Genomic DNA, 20,735 nt, shown 5'->3' with positions numbered 1-20,735 from the left:
ATTGTCAAGTTTCTGAGGAATTTTGAAACTAAGGAAAAATAACGTGATGTAATTATTGTGAATGAGTAAAAATTTTAGTAACGTCCTCATTTTCTTAGTTTCTTTGCTTTTACAATGCCTTACATTTAGGCTCATACATTTTCTCTTCACCTTCACCAACTGGGTTCAGTACTAAAGAAGTTCACGTCTCTTAGAATCCTTATAGATCTTCATTTTTATCCCAAAATAAGCATTGAAAGTTAGCAGAAATGGCTGTCTATCTTTAGCCTGTTGGGGTTAGCCTAGACATATGGTATTGTACAAATAACAATCAAAGGGAGAGATTAGAAAATAGCCAAGTATTTTTTTTTAAACCTTTTCTATAGTCAGTGCTTTAAATTGTTAAGGCTTATGAATTGCACTTGTCACCTTTTCAGCTTATAATATGGATATTAAAAATGTGTTAGTGTATATAATAGAATATTGCTAGAGATAGGTAAATTTTATTAATATAAAAATATGCATATGTACAAGATATGCATTTATTTGGAAAATGGCCACTCAGTCATCATAACAAAAAAATTAGTATATTTATGAGACTGTCACTTAGGCACACACTGCTGAATTAAAACATTTAAGATCATGTACTGTTTGTAATTGTACTGTCTTCAGAGATGAAAGGAAATATCGCCTCTTTTAATAGGGAAAAATTATTTTTGTTAGAGTTTTTATCAGTAGTCATTTGGCACAACTTAAAATAGAAGTTATCCTTCAGAAGGCAATCTGTATAATGTATCATATTTGTTTATTTCAGTCATTAAAGATTCTCCATCCCAGAGTCAACTCTTATTCAAAACCTAATTAACTATATACATTTTCAAAACCTTTTCCTTTCTTTCATTGTCTTATTATCCACTTTTAGCTATTATACTGAAAGTCAGTGACATTTTAAGTCTCTGGGTAATAGAAAATGAAATAGATTGCAGGAATGAAAACAGCTAAAAATAAATTATCAAATTTATTAAGTTTAGTGAGAAGTAAATTTTAAACTGATGCAAATATAATTACTTGGATTATTTTTGATGCTGTCTTTTTCCCTTGCTATGATAAAAAATGGAAAGTTGACTTTACGTTAAAGGAGGTTGCTATAATTATGAGCTTAAAATGGAATTCTGCAGTGAAACTTCACAGTTGTTTCTCTTGATAGAGAATTTATAATTTTTGTTATCTCCTACACTATTCTTAATCTTTGTGTTCTTATAGAAAAGGGGTTTCTGATATAAGAGGTTTTAGGCATTTGGCTGTGCTATGTTCTTTTTCCTGGGGGAAAATTATAATCTGTATATTCCTAAGTATTAATCTATAAAGGTAAAATGTACATAACCTTGTGCTTTGGGAATGTGGGTAATGTGCTTTTTGTGGCAGGCTGTGGCTGGTGTTATTATAAACTTGCTTAAATTGCATGCTTTGGCTATGACTTCTCTGACAACTTATGTGATCAGTTTGCTGTATTAAACTTGTTCATGGTGGGGAGGGGAAGCAAAATTATACAGTAAATCAAAAATACCCAATGCTTTTATGTGGTAACCGCATGTTATGCAATGTGAATTTTATTGTTACGTATTTAAAACCTGCGTTTTTATATGAGGTTTAAAAAATCCATATTTTTCATTACTCCTCCCCTAGGTTCTGAGTCTTCTGGTAGTGTAGGGTCATCTACGGGCTCTCTTTCTCACATCCAGCAGCCTCTTCCAGGTACAGCTCTCAGCCAGTCTTCTCATGGCGCACCTGTCGTCTATCCAACTGTCAGCACTCATAGCTCTCTTTCCTTTGATGGTGGCCTAAATGGGCAAGTCGCATCTCCTAGCACTAGCTTCTTTTTGCTTCCCTTGGAAGCGGCAGGCATACCACCTGGCAGTATTCTGATCAACCCACAAACAGGTTGGTATCCAGAAAAAGGTGTTTATTTCAGTTGAGATAGCAGGAGTTATTGAAAATTAAAGAATGTGTATTAAATGTATTATATGTATATGTGCTGTCAGCTTTTTATTTTTTATGAGTAAAAAAATTTTCTCTAGAACTTTAATAAAACATTTCTGCTAGTAAATGTTCTGAGACATATTTATATCAGAAAGTATTTTTCTCTTTGCGACATCCATATGTCATCTTTTAGGCCAAACAGTGGCCTAACCATAATTGAAAAATAGTTCATTTCCTAGAAATGAGACAACCACCATTGAAAGAGCTTTATTTGATTTAAAAAAAACAAAAATTATCCTAGGAAAAATAGTATGCATTTCCTGAAGAGGGAAAGAATAAACAGCTCTTATTCATTATAGAATGAAGTAGACAGAACCTATAAGTAATTGTCCTTCTGAATATGGTAATTGTTTTCTCCTGAGAAAAAGGTAAGGGACTTATTATTATTATTATTATTATTATTATTATTAGGAAAAGGAACTAGGTTGTCTTTATGAATTAATATTGAAGACACATATTCTTTATAGTTAGGTAATAATTCTCATTTATTCAGCATTTACTATGTGTCATGTAATGTGTTAGGTGCTTTAAATACATTATTTATAACCATAACAACCCTATTATGTAGGTGAAATCCTCAGTTACAGATAAGGAAACTGAATCTCAGAGACTCAGAAACTGCAGTCATAATGTATTTCATTATGCGTGCAGTATGAGCAAATATAGAAAACATGATCTTTTGAAAGATCACATGAAGTCTTGGTCCCTATTCATAATATTATAACCCAATAATTTTGTGAGATAATGAGAACAATCTTATAAATCATTTGATAACCTTCCTTAGAAATTCTCACACTTAACTGATGTGGTCACATCAGCACGGCAGTAGTTGGGCAATGTAGGTAAAGGTGAGAGTATCAGGGTCTCTGTGTGCTCCTGAACCTTTCCCTTTGTTCGTTGTGGAGAAGACCATGGCTTGGAACTCGTTACCTTCAGTTTTCTTTGCATCTCTTTTTTTAAGATAAAGTGTTGGAACTGTTGTTTCTATTATAAGAATTGAATAACTGACTATTCAGAAATTCAGTTTTTGCTTAATAACCATTATGTTCTTATCCTTCAGATTTATTATATTACTAAACTTCTTGTTTTCCTGAAATAGCATATAAGATGACTTAATTTACTGTTTACTATTATTTTTCATTCAAAACATTTTAGTTAATGAGTTTTTGATAATATGAAAGGTTCAACTGAATAGGAAATGATAGAGTGAGCAACTGATCAACCTGAAATTGAATTGTAGTCTTAATTTTAAGTGTGTCCAAAAGTGATCTCTTTGCTTTTTGAGAACAGCATTACAACATATCCAGCTTTTTTCAGACAGTCCGAAAGTTACTTTTAAAACATGTTTCCACCCAAATCTTCTTTACCATTTTTTTCATAATTATTTAACAATCAGTAAATATCCAGCATGACTTGTTTTCATATAACTAAATCATCAAGAAACTAATGAAAATTACTTGAATTTGAAGGACTTTGTCCTCTTGGTAGCTATGGAACAGTATATTCTTCTCTCCCTACAATTACTTTATTTTATTATGTAAGTTTCAAAAGAAAATGGGGAGAGGGATTTACCATGAAAGAAAGGATAATATGAAAACAATTTTAAAAACTATTATTCAGTCAAATTTCTCTTACTTTCTTCTGTATTCCTCCCATTCTAAACGGATATCATAGTGTATTTCACATAGTCCTTTTTTGTTTTGTTTTTTTAAGTAATATACTGTATAGAATAAGGAAAAATACTAATTTTGTTAATTTATTTACATGTGCATTGAAAAAAAAGTCTGGAGGAAGGTATCTAAATTGTTAACTATAAGATTATTTTCTTTTGATCTCTATTTATTAGTTATTTTCCCATGATAAAAATATTATTTTTATAATAATATAAAGTTGTTTAGAATGTATGTGTACAAAAGAGAATTTATTTACGTAGGCACTTAAGATATCCCCCCAGTAATCAGTAAGCAATAACAACAGGCCTCAAAATCAATACTAAAGTTTTCTCTTACCTGTGAATCAAGCTCATTGGAATTAAAAAGAAATTATTTTGAAAATTCTTTAGATTTCAGAACTTAATGTACTACTTTAGAAGTTACAAAATAAGGACTCTGCCATCAAGTCCATGATTTGAAATTTGAAGCTGTCAACCATTTGTAATTTTCATCCAGTGTTAATTTCACTAAAGTATACACAGTGTGATCTATAAACTAGTTTTTTCTCACCACCTAATAGAGGCTAATTAATAATATTCCAGTATCCCAAAGTCAAGAATTTTTTCTTAAAACTGAAATGTGTTACAGCCTTACAGGACCACAGTCCTATACCTGAGTCCCTTGAGCAAGATATGTTCAGAATTCAGAGGCTTTTGAAAAATATAAAATAACTTCAGTAGATTTTGGAGCAGCACCCCGCATGGTAAAATGCTTCAGCACAATTTTTGAATATTTACACCAAGAAAATCTTTCAGTTTTCAGAAACTTGGGTCTTTAGGATTGTGAATAAGGATTATAGACAAGTGTTGTAAATTGATCGTAGAATGACCTATGTTCGATATCTATTGTAAGTATTTTTTTCCCTCCTCTTAATTTTTCAGGTCAGCCCTTCATAAACCCAGATGGAAGTCCAGTTGTGTATAATCCTCCTATGACTCAGCAACCAGTTAGAACCCAAGTGCCTGGACCTCCACAGCCACCTCTGCCACCCCCACCACCTCAACAACAAGCAGCTAATCACATTTTCTCACAGGTGCACATATCCATGATTACATAATGCTAAGTTCATCTGCCCTTGCTTATTTGGGACTAAACTCACTAATTATAATTGGGATAGCCCAAGTATTTCTTAGAACTTTAATGTTCTGTACCAGTGATGTCCCATTCCCTGCTTGTAGGAAGAGAGGTTAACTTCACAGGACTTCCAGCTAATATAGAATATATATTGGACGGAAGGAAACTTTGTGTCTTATGAGCCTATGTGGTGAGTATGTTCTCCCCATTCTACAACAGCAAGAAATGGATAAAAGGAATAAAAACAAAATTAAGATTATGACAGTGAGCAAAATAAGTTAGTTGCTCTAAGATTCAACAGATCAAGAAGATAGAAGAAACTGAGTTGAGTTGTTCAAGTTCTGCAAGGTACTCTCCATTCCGTCTACCCTATGAAAGAGAGGGTTTTGCAAAAACATTCTGAATTAGAATTCCCGGAAGCACTCTTAGTAATGTTTTGAATTTGTATAAATGTTTAGAGTTTACACATAAGCTTTCGCATTCTGGCTTTTCCCCTATAGATGTGTTACTCATCCTTGGGTAACTTGATTATACCAGTGTTAACTCTTTTACTTTTATTCTCTTTTAAAAGTTGTGTAACATCGCAAAGACAGTTTGTATAGTTAGTTGCACCTCTTTTTCCCCATAAGACTATCTAAATATTCCTCTGTTGAGAACTTGCGGAATATTTTGATGATGTATGAAAGAAGTATGATGAGAAACTTGAACTGGAGAAATTTCATTAGTTTTGCTCACAAGTTATATCATTTGTACTGCAAGGGTGAAGAATGTAGGAGCAGTTTGATAAGATTATCAAATATTTTGAAAGTTTTGTAGATAATCGTACCTCTGGCAGTTAAGACTCCTAATAGGCAAGGCAGTTTATATAAAGTAGAAGGATTTCTAGGTTTTTGCTGTGCTTCTAAGACAGTACAAATACATGTAGAGGATATTGCCTAAAACCATTTCCAAAGACTCCCGTATCTGCTTCGCAGCCCCATTTGATTACAAACGCTAAGGTACACATCAGACTACGTAAAACTCCCTCCCTGGCCTTCTGTGCCTTGCCTTCATTTGCTTTGGGCCTGAAGTGTTTTTCCTTCATCGTGCTGTTGCCTTAGTTGTCTTTGTAGTGCTATGTATTTTCACCAGGACCTTTATAGGCCTGCTTTTCACTTCATTCAGTGGAAATAATGTTTGTCTGGCAGCTTCTGAAAAGTCTAAGGGTTTATCTATGGTTATATATTTCAGATTATTATCTCTTAGAAATTATTTTGTCTGATTCGGAGATGAGACTATCCTAAATGAAGGGGTAGACAGCTTAGTTTAGAAATAGAGCCTTGATGGACTATAATTTAAAATCTTGGGATATGCATCAACTTCATGGCTGATTTTCCTGGCATTGCCTCAGGTGTTTCAGGTAAATTCATCATCAGATACCAGGAGAGAAAATTGATGAACAAATGATACTCAGTAACCATTTTTTGCAGAGATAACCCATCCATGAAATTTCAAATAACCAAACAAAATAATACTGTGATTTCCAAAACCTTCAGATGGGCTACATGTCTTAACAACCAATCACTGCAAGTGGATGTTGTTTTGCAACCAGTTGCAATTTTAAGTGGGGAAAGGAAGTGCTGAGGCTTTTTCTTTTCTAAGTGGTGTCAGAATTTCACTTTGATCAACCAGTGTTCTCGCCCACATTTGTCTCATTACCGCTTGACACTCTGGGAGACGTTAATTCATACCATTGGTGTTCATAGGACTCCCCTTTCTTTTTATCCCCCAGCAGTCTAAAGCTTTTGTTTCATCTGACACTTACATAGTAAGTCAGATGTCTGAAAGAAAGTTATGTCTTAATGGTTGTCTGACTTAATAACAGATCGAATAGCCTGTACTTTGGAAATTCTAGAGCTACTGCATTCATTTAATGTGGTATGTGCTGTCATCCATTAGGAAGCTTGCTAATTTCTAATCAGGAGGTTAGTGAGGGACCAGTGTGTCTCTACATCTTTCAGCTTTTACCCTTTGTAGTACTTTTACTTTAATTTTAGATTTTTTGTGGGATTCTGATCTAAGCCCTTTACTTTTTAGAAACTCTTGCATTGATTTTGTGGTAGAAGTGCAACTCATCATTACACATCTTAGTTGTCAGAACAGTTTCTCCTTATTTAGATTATTTCCTGGACAATCTTATTCAGTTTATTTATTTTGCATTTGTAAAGTATTCTTTTAGAAAATACTGTCCAGAGGGAGATTCGTGTATATACATTTTAACCAAAAGTAAGAGTTTTCACTGGATAAAACCTGGGTTCCTCCAGTGTTTGCTTTACATGACTGTCTACAGGTCACTTAACTTATCTTCGCCTGATTGCCACCTAGAATGTGGATGACAAGAATCTTTAAGCCAGTATGTCTGTTACCCCTTCGGAATAAACTAGATAATATAAATGCAAGACTGGGAAACTAAATCAGATGCCAGTGTTAGCCTGAGGATGGCCGGCTGTACTGCTTAAGGTTTAGAAATGTTTAAAACATTTTTCATTTTTTTATAACACCTGTTTTTTAGTGTCCTGAGAAACATAAAACTTATTGTATTTTCCTGAAATGCAGGAGTATTTCATTACCAAGAAAAATTTCAAGTAACTAGTTTTTTAGCTCCTGGCATCTACTCTCTTGATAAAAATTTTTAGTGGCAAGAAAGATCTGTTTATCTTCCTTGTGTAAAAGTGATATGTCTGTATGTGTGGGTGTGCCTCTGTGTGTGTGTGTGTGTGTGTGTGTGTGTGTGTGTGTTGTTCTTTAGGCTGTTGTTCTTAATGGTACCCACAGTATATTTTTCTTTAAAAATTGCTAAAAATTCAGACATTTTGGTCCCAAAAGAGTATTTAATCATTCCTTATCAAATAGAGAGGGTAATTGGCATAGGTGTTCATTATCTGGTAATGAGTGAAGTTTATCTTTTTTTGTTTAGTGTCATAATACTAAATAGAGCAACTCCTCCATCAAACAAGGAAGTAAGACTGAGTGGTTTTGCCTTTACTGACTTAACCTGAGGATTTTGGTTAGATAATAGGATTTGAAATGTCTAAATTACCTGTTTCTGTGAATCTAATAAAGAAATCATTTTATGAAAAATTACCTAATTGTGTATTAAAGCATAGGGTTTTTTAATTTTTACTATACAGTTTCTTCATTTAGCATCATTTTTGTTGTTTCCTTTATCGTTGTATATGACTTTATAAATGTAGTTTAAGCTATTGCCAAAAAAGTGTAACTTTCCATTTTATGCAATTCTTGTAACATTTTATTCTGACATTAACATTGTTTGCCAACCTGTTATTCCTTAGCCTGTTCGTCCTCTGCAGTCCTCTTCACAGCCTGTTCAGTACTCTACAGCCCCTTACCCATCCCCGCTCCTGCCAGTCTCACCCACCCAGCAATACTCCGTGGTACTATATCTCTATTCACCTCCTGCATTATTTCTGTGGGCTGATGTGTGATGGATGCTCATGAATGTGATTAATGTGATACGATCTTCTGTGATTATTTAAAGTCATGGACACATATATACTGAAAAAGTGTTTCTGACCTGTATTAAAAATAATTTAGTCTCTACTGTATAGTATTTGTTTTATTGGCATATTACAGTGATTGTATAAATCCTAATCCTGCCTTTTCATAATGAAATGATTTTCAGGTTGACTATGTCCAAAGATGGTTTAGCTACTTTTCACATTGAGGTCAGTGCTATCTTTGCAATCCTGGAGTGGCAGCTTTCATCGGGGCTTAAGGCTTTCTATTCTTTCTGCAATACATAGGTCCAGTAGACTTCATACCAGTTATTAAGGTGAATTGGACCTTAAAACTACATAAGACATTATGTATATTTCCAAAGAAGATCCCTAGATATTTAATCTGTGACTGTAAAGAAATGGTACCTCGTTCAATCCAAAGTATGCCCCAAATTATACCTCTCAGTAAGAGCTTAGAAGCACCAGTGCCGTGAATTCTCTCTGTGACCTTCTATAGTTACGCTAAGAATAGGAGACAACCATGTAAAGTACTTCCTGCCTAGTGCCTAACATGAAATCAGTATTCAATAAGTGTTACTTTCCTTCCCTTAAAATGAGTCTCAGCCTAATATACTTTTCCCAGTGATGCTGTTATTTTTCCAGACTATATGGCATCACATTTTGACATTACTTTTCAAGTTAAATTGTAACCCATATCTTAAAATCACTTGACACTTTTTAGAAATGTTTTCTTTTATTGAGAGTGTTTTTGTTTTGAGCTGGCGGCAACCTTATTTAACAACATTGGCTCTGAATGTTTTTCAAAAATGACTTCCAGTCTGAAAAAATAAAATTTTGCCAGCATTGAGAAGATCGAAAGCATCATTAGAATAGCATAAAAGCATCAAAAATGTTTTGAAAAATGGTGGATAATTGGAATAAGAAAATGACTTTTTTTTTTTTTTTGAGATGACTCCATTGGCAGTATACAGTTAAAATATTTGGCCAGATTACTGTGTAATCACAGCTAATAAGTATATTTTGGTACATTTTACCCTTTTGAAAGTATTCATTGAATTAGGCTAATAGTGCTAGAGTATGTCAGAGCAGCACTGGGAAGAGTAAAACCACATATTTTCAGTCGTTGAATCAGGTTCCCCTTTTCAATCCCTTGTTTTCTCCATAGCCGTAATGCACTTTGCAAAAACCAGCAGACTGTAGAAATTGCAGACATGTGAACTTTGATCTGACAACTCAATTGCCACAATTTTTTAAGTAACTCTCCAAAAGTCTCCTCTTAACAAATTGTGGTATATACTGTTGCCAATCTGTGGCTCTTTGGGAGCAAGGGGATGCCATTTTAACCCCATTTTTGTCACTTCAGTGATATTGTCTAGACCAGTCAGAACTGGTCCTTATTGCTATTGAGTCAGAGAAAACATTTGTCAGATGGCATGTAAATCATAACCCTCTCTTGGCTGGACACCACTGCCTGCTCACCAAGTAGCAAAAGCAGTAGGAAACTGTCATTTGGATTAAATTTGTGTTAACATCTGACTTTAGGAAGAGACTGAAAAACACTAAGGAAGAATAGAGTTTATGGCCAAATTATTTTTGAGACATTAGAAGTATGGAGTGGATAGATTTTATATATTTTATTTCATTTCTACTAGTATATTCAACAGGTATTGCTAAGATATACAGAGGTTCATAGAAGCAGAATCTTGCCTTTTTGGGAAGAGGTAAAGAGTATGATTGGTACCATGCCTTGCTAGTTACCTGGTCTTTGAAGTCCATTCAGAAAATGTTAACTGTATAATATAAATACGTCCAGTTTCACTTCCACATCCTAATGTTCCTTTAATCGTCATTTAAATAAGTGTCTTTCATTTTTTATTGTGAAATGTTGGTATACCCTACTCTTCTGCATGCTGCGCACTCCACTAGATACACTTTATAAGTAATTTATAATGACAGCATTGTAATATTCCTACTTTCCTGCCTCAGAGTTCTAATTTTATTGAAGCTGTTCTGTTAAATCATATCTGTTGTAGATGTACGATATCCATAATGCATACTACTGCAAATCATCTTAAAATATATGAAGCGGGTTTTTTTTCGATAAGTTTGGTTGATAAGCTTTTCGATAAGTATGTATGGAAGGCTTACTGATTTCTGACTTTTCCCTTTTTTAGCAGGACAGCCTTGGGTCTCAGTTTAGCCACATGAGTCTCGCCCGCCAGCCGTCTGCAGATGGTTCTGACCCTCATGCCACCATGTTCCAGTCCACTGTTGTTCTTCAGTCCCCACAGCAGTCTGGTTATATCATGACGGCAGCCCCGCCACCACCGCCGCCGCCGCCACCACCACCTCCCCCTCCTCCCCTGCCACCTGGGCAGCCAGTTCCTACTGCTGGCTATTCTGCGTCTGGCCATCCTGTCAGCCAGCCTGTGCTTCAGCAGCAGGGATATATTCAGCAGCCCTCACCACAGGTAATGTCGCTTTTTCATCTTTTCTCTCCTACAGAAACCTCTTCATTTAAGATCAGTTTAACCCTAATTAGAGAGCTTGCTTTTAATTTCACATGTTGAGAATTTGTGACAGTGTGTAAACAAAGCTGGTCATCATCTTCCCTTCTCTGGAGATTCTCAAATGCATGCTAGACGACCACATGACTGGTAGACCCTTCAGTTGGTTGGATGGTTAAAAGTATGTGACCTCTGAATTTCCTCTTGACTTGATTTTTTTTGTTTTAATTACCTTAAGAGAAACACAATAAGGTAAATACACTATAAAAATAAAATGATGCATTTCAGGAAGAAGTTAGTTAGTTTACGGAGAATTAACATCATAATACTGTTAAAGCTTTCAGTGTTATTTCTCTACATTTACTTAGATATTCCTTAATTTTTCTCAACGGTATTTGGTAGTTTTCATTATATAAGTATTGCATATATTTTGTTAAATATATCTAAGTATGTAATGTTTTTAAATGCTTTGTGGGGTGTCTGGGTGGCTTAATCAATTGAACATCTGCCTTCAGCTCGGGTCATGATCTCAGGGTCCTGGGATTGAGCCCCGCATGGGGTCCCTGCTCAGTGAGGAATCTGTTTCTCCCTCTCCCTCTAACCCTTCTCCCTACCCCTCACCCCAAAGATGCTCTCACTCTCTCTCAAATAAGTAAAATCTTTTTTAAAAAATTCCTTAGTATTCTAAAGGAGATTATTTTAAAATTTCATTTTCTGCTCATCATTTGTTCATATGTAGAAATACGGTTGATTTTTGTGTATTGATCTTGTATCCTGTGGGCTTTCTAAATTTAATTCTAGTACTTTTTTCATAGACTGCTTAGGATTTTCCAAATTGAAGACCATTTCCTGATGCATTATCCTTTCCAATACTTTGCCTTTTATTCCTTTTTCTTGCCTTATTGAATTACCTATGAGCTCTAATGTTGAATATACACACAACACAACAGGGGGAAGTAAAATCCCTAGAATTCATTTATTAACTAAAGCTAAGTTTTGAAAGTACATATTCGGGGCGCCTGGGTGGCGCAGTCGTTAAGCGTCTGCCTTCGGCTCGGGGCGTGATCTTGGTGTTCTGGGATCGAGCCCAAAGTCAGGCTTCTCTGCTAGGAGCCTGCTTCTTCCTCTCCCACTCCCCCTGCTTGTGTTCCCTCTCTCGCTGGCTGTCTCTATCAAATTAATAAAATCTTAAAAAAAAAAATTTAAAAAAATAAAAATAAAGAAAGAAAGAAAGAAAGAAAGAAAGAAAGAAAGAAAGAAAGAAAGAACATATTCTTCCTTGTTTCCAGTCTTAACAAAAGCGTTTGGTTTTTCATCATTAACTATGATATTATCTGTGAGTTTTTTGCCCTCTGTCATGCCCTCTATCAGGTTGAGAAATTCTCTTGATTTGGTGAGTCTTTACCATGAGCTGAGTATTAAATCTTGTGAAATCTCATTTTCTGCATCTATTGAGATGACCATGTGATTTTTCCCTTTTACTCTATTTATACAGTGAATTATTGTGACTGACTTTTGAATGTTAAGTTAATCCTTTCATTTTGAGAGCACACTACCACTTAATCATGATGGAATGTCTTTTTATATATCGCTGGATTCATTTTGCTCTTATTATCTTACGGATTTTTGCATGCATGTTCATAACAGAAGTTGGTCTGTAGTTTGTGTGTAATGTCTTTTTCAGGTTGTAGTATCAAGATGGCAATGATTCTGGCTTCAAAATGAATCGGATACTGTTGCCTTCTTCATTTGCTAAAACAGTTGGTGTAGGATTCTTCTTAACATCCTTCTTAAATATTTGCTAGAATTCACTAATGCATCCATCTGGACTTCGAGTTTTTTTTGTAGGGAAGATTTTAAAATTACAAATTCAATTTTTTAGGAGATATAGAGCTAATCCAGTTTCCTTTTCTTGTTTGGATTGAATTTTGTAGTTTGTATCAATTTAATTGTCAAACTTATTAGCAAATGGTCATTCACGAATTCCCCTTATTATACTTTTAGTATCTTAAGGATCTATAGTGGTATCGCCTCTTTAATTCTTAATGTTGGTAGTTACACTCCTCTCTTCTTTTTCCTTTATTTACTCAAGAGATTTATCAATTCCATTGATGTTTTTTAAAAACCAACTTAGGATTTCATTAATTTTATTACTCATTTTCTATTTGAACGATTTCTACTTTTACCATTGTTTTCTTCCATTTGCTTATTTTGGGTTTTATTTGCTCCTTTGTGTCTGGCTTCTTAAGGTGGAAGCATAGATCATTCATATTTAGATTGTTCTTCCTTTCTAATATAAATTTTTTAATGCTATAAATTTCTCTCTAGGCAATTAGCTGCAACCCACAAAACTGGATGTGTTGTGTTTTTGTTATCATTTCATTCAAAATGTTTTGTCTCTTTTGTGTGTGTGACTTTTTTTTTTTAAGATTTTATTTATTTATTTTGACAGAAAGAGAGAGAGAGCACAAGTGGTGGGGGGAGGCAGGGCAGAGAGAGACAGAGAAGCAGGGTCCCCACTGAGCAAGGAGCCCTATGTGGGGCTTGATCCAGGGTCCCTGGGACCATGACCTGAGCCAAAGGCAGACGCTTGACCAACTGAGCCACTCAGGTGCCCCTGTGTGTGACTTTTTTGACAGATGATTTATTTTAGAAGTGTGTTATTTAATTTCCAAATATTTGGGACTTTCTAAATACCTTACTATTATTGATTTCTATTTTAATTTCATGTGGTCAGAGAATCTACTCTAAGATTTCATTGTTTTGGAATCTCTTGAGTCTTATTTTATGTCCCAGTATGTAGTCTTTTGGGGGAAGATCTATATGCTCTTGAAAAGAATTTGTATTCTGTCGTTTTCGTATTTTGTGATTTCTTTTGGTTTTGTTTTGAGATGAAGTTCACATAACATAAAATTAACCATTTCAAGGTGAGCAATTCAGTGACATTTAGTACATTCACAGAGTTTTGCAACCATCAACTCTCTCTAGTTCTAAAATATTTTATTTTTATCACCCCAAAAGAAAACCCTCCTCATTAAGCAGTTACTACCCATTCGTCCCAGCCCCCAGCCCCTGGCAACCACCACTCTGCATTCTGTCTCCAAGGATTTGCCTATTTTAGATACTTCATATTAATGGACTCATGCAATATTGTTACCTTTTGTGTCTGGCTTCTTTAGTTTAACATGTTTGAGGGTTAATCCATGTTGTGGCATGTATCAGTACCTCATTCCTTCTTTTGTCTGAATAATATGCCGTTGTATGAATATACCACCATTTGTTCATCTTTAACCACTGATGGATTTGAGATGTTTCCACCTTTTGCCCATTGTAAACAGTACTGTTATGAATATGTAGGTACATGTTTTTATTCAAGTATCCACTCACATTTATTTGGGTATATACCTAGGAATAAAATTGCTGAATTAGGGGTGCCTGGGTGGCTCAGTCGTTAGGCATCTGCCTTAGGCTCAGGGCGTGATCCCGGTGTTCTGGGATCGAGCCCCACATCAGGCGCCACCATTGGAGGCCTGCTTCTTCCTCTCCCACTCCCCCTGCTTGTGTTCCCTCTCTCGCTGGCTGTCTCTATCTCTGTCAAATAAATAAATAAAATCTTTAAAAAAAAATTGCTGAATTATATGGTAATTCTGTGTTTAACACAGAAATCGCCAGCCTGTTTTCCACGGTGTCATTCTATATTCCCATCAGCAATGTATAGAGGTTCCAATTTCTCCACATTTTGACAGTAACACTTATTATTTACCTTTTTAAAATTGTTATTACTATCCTAGCCATCCTGGTGATGTGAAGTGGGTGTTTCATTGTGGTTTTGACTTGTATTTCCCTAATGATTGGTGATATTGATCATCTGTTTATATACTTGTTGGCTGTTTTCTCCCTCCTTTGGAGAAATGTCTATTTTAAGTCCTCTGCCAATTTTTTCAGGAGATTGTCTTTTTGTTGTTGAGTTGTAAGAGTTCTTTATATATACTGTATGCGAGACCCTCATCGGGTGTGTGATTTGCAAATATGTTCACCTGTTCTATTCTAAAAGTCTTTTTGACTTTTTGATAATATCCTTAATCTACAAAAATTTAACTTTGATGAAATCAGTTTTGTCCATCTTTTCATTTTACTGCTTATTGCTTTTCTAGTCATATCTAAGAATCCATTTCCAAATGCAAGGTCATAAAGATTTTATCTTTATGTTCTCTTTTATGAGTTTTATGGTCTTTAGCTCTAGTAATTAGGTCTTTTATCCATTTTGAGTTAATTTTTGTGTATGATAATGAGGTATAAGGGTCCAGCATCATTCTTTTGCATATATGTATCTATCTGTTCTGGCATCATTTGTTGAAGCCACTGTTCTTTTCCCATTGAATGGTTTTGGTACTCTTGTCAAATATCAGTTGACCATAAATGCAAGAGTTTGTTTCTGGACTCAACGTTTATGCTATTTTCTGTTTCCACCTTTATGCCAGTACTACACTGTTTTATTACTATGTCTTTGTGGGAAGTTTTAAAATCAGGAAGTGTGAGTCTTCCAACTGTTCTTTTTTAAGATTGCTTTGACTATTTGCCTATATGGCTTGTGATTCCATGTAAACTTGATGGTTGGCTTTTCCATTTCTGCAAAAGAGGCCGTTGAAATTTTGGTAGAGATTGCATTGCATCTGTGGATTGCTTTGGATGGTACTGCATCTTAATATTAAATCTTCCGGTCTTTATGAACATGGGATCTCTGTCCATTTACTTAGGTCATCTTTAATTTCTTTCATATTTTACTGTTTCTTGCATTTTGTATCCTCTAAGTATCAGTTGAGCCAATGTGGTTGATTCGTGTTTTTCAGATCTTTTATCCAGTTCTATCAGTAAATGGTAATGGATTTGTCTATTTCTCCCTTAAGTTCTGCCAGTTTTTTAATAATATTGAAACCTATATTAAGCAATTTATATTTATCATTTCTTCCTGATACATTGACTCCTATCATTATGAAATGATTTTTTTCTCTGTAGTACTGTTTCTTGTCTTAAAACCTATTTTATCTGTCTTTAATATAGTGACTTCAGTGTTCTTTTTATGAGCATTTAAATGGTATGCCTTTTGCATCCTCTAATTTGTGACCTTAATATTTAAAGTCTGTCTTTTGCATATAGTTATATATTTCATCTTTGCTGTTCTGTCTAGTCTCATTGGAATGTCTAGTCCTTTTAGCTTTAATATGTATGTTGAGGGAGGTATGCCACATTGTTATTTGTTTTCCATTTGTTCTATCTCTATTTTATTCCTATATGCCTCCTTTACTGCCTTCTGTATTACTTGAGCTCCTTTAGTGTTCTAATTTAATTATTTCTTTGGCTTTTTTACTAAAGTCCTTTAAATCTTATGTTTGTATAGTATCTTTAGCTTATAAGTTTCTATGAAACTGCAAGTAAAATATAGTAGTCACATAAACAGTATAATTTTATTTATCCTCAGTTGTTTGTGCTACTGTTGTCATATACGTTGCATGTGTATACATTATAAATAAAATATATTGTGTTACGATTTTTGCCTTAAACAATGATGTGTTTTTTTAATTAAGGGGGAGAAAAGTATATACTGTTATTTATACACATGCTGAAAAGTATAATAATAGATTAAGATCTGAAATTAGGACATACCTATCGCTTGCTGATACCTCCAGGAACAATTAAGGGATCACATATGTATTGCATCTAATGGTTCAGAAATAGAAGAATGTTACAGTAAATTTAGGAGATTCTTGGCTTATAACTGATCTAGAAATTCTGTATTCAGCTGGTTTCCAGATGAAAGAGGCACTCTTTAAGATGTCCACAGATGTCTCTTCTTTTAGAAGTAACCCGATGGGAAGAGCAGAACTAGCTTATGAAGCTAATAAAGTTAATTTACCACCAACTTCTACATCACTGAATTGTTTATTCCTTATTCTAAACTAGGTCAGATTACTTTAAGAGAAAAGCACAACTGATATAAATAGCTCCAGAAGGAAATAGAATCAAGCTAGTCTTACTGGGTTTTTCCCCAGTTTTATTAAGATATAATTGACAAATAAGATTTGTATTGGCATTTTAATTTACATTAGAAATAGGAGAAAAAGAATGGAACCAGCACAACTGTGCATTAGCGTGAGAGTAGATAAACTGGCAGATGTATACAATGATTGCAGTTCAGCGATCAGATTGAATGAGCTAGCAGTGTACATGTTTCAACCAAAATAAGTCTTAGAAAAGGAATGTTAATTGCAAATAAGTTGCATGGAGTTATATATAGTAGAGCACCATAAATGTAAATTTTTTAAATCTTCAACAATTTTCTTTACAGATAACACATATAGTAGCAGTTTAAAAACATTTATAGGGGGACGCCTGGGTGTCTCAGTCATTGGGCGGCTGTCTTCAGCTCGGGTTGTGACCCAGGGTCCTGGGATTGAGCCCCACATTGGGCTTCTTGCTCAGGGGGGAGCCTGCTTCTCCCTCTGCCTGCTGCTCCCCCTGCTTGTGCTCACTCTCTCTGACAAATAAATAAATAAAGTCTTTTTAAAAAAATAAAATAAAATAAAAAAATAAAAACATTTATAGGAATCATATATACCAACTATAGGATAATGGTTTTTCTGTTGAACATAGAGCAAAAGAATGTTGGAGTGAGCCCTTGGCTATTTTAATAGTGTTTGGTTTTATAAAAGAGAGAGGAAAATCTGAAACAAATGCACCTGAAAACTTTAAACCTATTAAATCTAATTGCTGGGCATATTTGTAGGTGTCTTTTGTTATGTATTCTGCATGCTTGAAATTTTTTTTTTTAACTTTCAGTTAAATTTAAAGCTAAGAAAATCTGTTTTCAGATGGTATTAAAAAGAAGTATTACTCATTACACTCGTTCCTCAGAGAGGACATTTCTATTGCAAGTGAAATTGACTTTTTTTCTCTCAATATCCTAGATGCCAGCCTGTTACTGTGCTCCAGGCCACTATCACTCCAGTCAACCTCAGTATCGCCCAATCCCTTCTGTCCATTACAATTCACATCTAAACCAACCACTGCCACAGCCTGCACAGCAGACAGGTGAGTAATATTTCTGAGGCTATGATCTCTTAGCTATGGATATTGCTTTTTTCATTCTGCTTTATTTCAGTCTTACTCTTAAGATACTGCCTCACTCCGCCTGTCAGGGGTCCCAGATGTGATACGTATGAATATACAAACCACCGAGATTGAAAGAGTGGGCAAATCATAGCACCTGCCAGAAAATAACTCTGCCAGGTTTATATGCTAAAGTGTTCAGAGCCATAACGAGAAGACTATACCAGGCTAATCAGAGTAATGAGCAGCTTCCTGTTACTCCCTGCCATTGTAGTAAAGCCTGTTTGGGGGCCTGATAATCCACCTCTGTTAACAACAAAAGAGAGACAAGGCAAGCTAAGAGGTCTCCTGAACAGCTAACCTAGAAGCAAGGACCCAAGTAACCCAACTTTGAGAATCTGGCCTGGTGAAGATATTTTGATGTCTTGGTCTCAGTAAGCTTTCAAAAGGAATGATGTTCTTAAATATCTTTTTTGTGTTTTGTTTTTCAGTTTACTGGTTGTATAGTGAAAGGTATTTTTAAACCAAATGCAGTCTAATACTAGGCATATCACATATATTAAAACTCAAAAGATTCTTTTCCTTTTGCCCTCTTAAATTTTCCTTAAGCTTTCAGTGAAAACTACTGTGACCTCAGTGTAAAAAACTATCTTGAGTGAATTCCTTTCTTTCTGTACCCCACCTAGATTTGTACTTCTGCCCTAGATGTGTAATAAGGTACTTTTCAGCCTTTCATAACTCTAGTGGTTGAAGTGGAATGTTTATTGGTATCTTTGAGGCCTTTTTAGCTGGTTGTCACTGTTGGAGGCTCTCACACTATATCAGCTTGACTCACTGAGACCACATAACCCTCCACTCAGGCAGTTTCTTGCCTCTTGATATTATGTGCAAGTCATAAGGGGAGCCGTGGTTTTAGGAGAAAGACGTCTGCACAGGGCAATCTGATGAGAAGTATTCTCGCTTCTCCCCACTTGTGCAGTCTTCAGTGATCGCTGTGACTCACCAACTTCCTTAACCAGAGAGGATTCTTACTTATCACCCCTGGAGGGGAGCTTTCAGGTTCTTAACCCATTGTTCCTAGGAGTCATCTTATACTTAGTACAAGGTCTTCCCTTTTTCGTGTTACTAGCCCTGTATTGTAAGTGTGACGGATGTTCTTCCAAAGGATATTGAGTACAAACATTGTTCACTTTAGCCAACTTAGAATTTGTCTTCTGTCTTAATTATGACTCCCTTTAGTTCAAGTTTTCCTGAAGTTTGATAATACAGTCTGCTTCAAATAATATAAAATTTTGAAAGTCATCAAAAGTTGTTCTTTATAAGGGAACATTCATTGTGACACCATTCATTAGCTTCAAACACGTTTTATTCTCATAGAAATTATTTTCTGAGTTTTCCTGGGCCACAGTGACTGACTTTTCATATTGTTTTGTCTTGATTTTTTTTTCAAAATTATAATACAGTGTACAGTTAATGTCATGATAACAAAAAAGTTTACTTTCACTCTCCCCATTCAAATATCTCCTGTGTGACTAATTAACTTGGTTCATTAGTACAGCTTATTAATGAGGCAAGCAGAGGTCCTTTGCTCTGTATTTGTGTGAGCTTATTAGTTTCATTCTTTTCCATCGCTAAATTTTTATTCTTCCGCATTGTCAAACTGCCTACAGAATTAAAACCTTCAATCACAGGTCGGACCAGTGTGCTTTTACAAATGCATCTCGGCAAAAATATTCCCACTTAATGAAAACAACTGAACATGCCACTCCTCCCAAATGAAGGCCAAAATATCTGTGTTACAAAGAGTAGGTGATACAGTAATCGTGGATTTTTTCCTAACGCTAATTATGGTGAGAAGGAAGGAAACAAAAGTAAGTTAGATTGCATCTGTAAAGTACAGGCACAGAAAAAAGATTGTATGTCCGAATAGTTTTTGACATTGTGTTTGACTCTTAAAATCATCATAATGTAACATGTTTTATAGAATTTGTCCTTCCACTTATTTTATGTACTGTCCTCTCGGTTTACAGGCTTAAGTTAGTTGCATATCATTCAGTGTGGAGAAAAAAAAGAGAAATAAATCCTCACAGGATCCTTATCTGAGAGGGAAAGAAATTTTGTTTTGTTAATAAGTACAATAGCAAATTCCTCTTTAAAGAAAAGTTCAGTAGTGCCAGTGGCAAGTGTTGTGTTGGTAATTTTAACAAACCTTTTAATGGAATTAGTAGGATTTGAACTGCTAAAAAAGTTATAATCTAAGAATTTGTAGTTAGCTAATGGTTATTTTTTATGTTAAAGCATGTAGAAAAGTGTGCATTTATGTTTGTGTGTATCCTAATAGAAAAGTAAAATGCAGTGGGAAATGGACAAGGCAATTTTTTCTGATTTTTAACAAATTTATAGCAGTTTTTGTCTACATAGTTTATATTTTTATATGTACACATCATACTTTCTGGATTTCATTTTTTATTCTTTTCCTTATATTTCCCTACATATATTCCACAATCCCAGTCTGATTAAAATTAGAAATAATTTGTTAATGTCTCTTACATTTTTGTTTCTTGTCAAACAACATTTAGTGAAGAAGCATATTATTTTCTTTTATTACATAAAAGGGTAAACCTAATTGTTCAACCAAATAATGAAAACAATAGGTTTGGAACAGCTCTTCTTCACTGGGGCACGAATAATTTTTAAATGTTTGTATATGAATTTAAAGAAATTGTCCCCTACCTTAACAAATCCAGTTGAATTAAGTGGTGTTTGTTGGGTTTTTTGTTTTGTTTTGTTTTTTAGGT

The 20,735-nt window shown here is 34.7% G+C and overlaps 1 protein-coding gene across 2 annotated transcripts in view; it reads left to right on the top strand.

The window, feature by feature from the left end:
* R3HDM1 (R3H domain containing 1) overlaps nt 1-20,735 on the top strand; it is a 195,610-nt gene that overhangs the window by 105,003 nt on the left and 69,872 nt on the right. The window contains exons 16-20 of one of the 2 annotated variants that reach the window (XM_040645475.1): nt 1,666-1,920; nt 4,613-4,764; nt 8,138-8,239; nt 10,498-10,794; nt 17,796-17,919. In XM_040645475.1, coding sequence (XP_040501409.1) covers nt 1,666-1,920; nt 4,613-4,764; nt 8,138-8,239; nt 10,498-10,794; nt 17,796-17,919 — 930 coding nt within the window. The remainder of the gene's footprint in view (nt 1-1,665; nt 1,921-4,612; nt 4,765-8,137; nt 8,240-10,497; nt 10,795-17,795; nt 17,920-20,735) is intronic. The other variant, XM_040645483.1, reaches the window with a different exon arrangement.

Source organism: Ursus maritimus, unplaced genomic scaffold (genome assembly GCF_017311325.1).
Source record: "Ursus maritimus isolate PB19 unplaced genomic scaffold, ASM1731132v1 scaffold_1, whole genome shotgun sequence".
NCBI classification, from domain to species: domain Eukaryota; kingdom Metazoa; phylum Chordata; class Mammalia; order Carnivora; family Ursidae; genus Ursus; species Ursus maritimus.
Note: the sequence above shows the minus strand (reverse complement) of the source record. Positions and strands in the feature narration are given on the sequence as shown.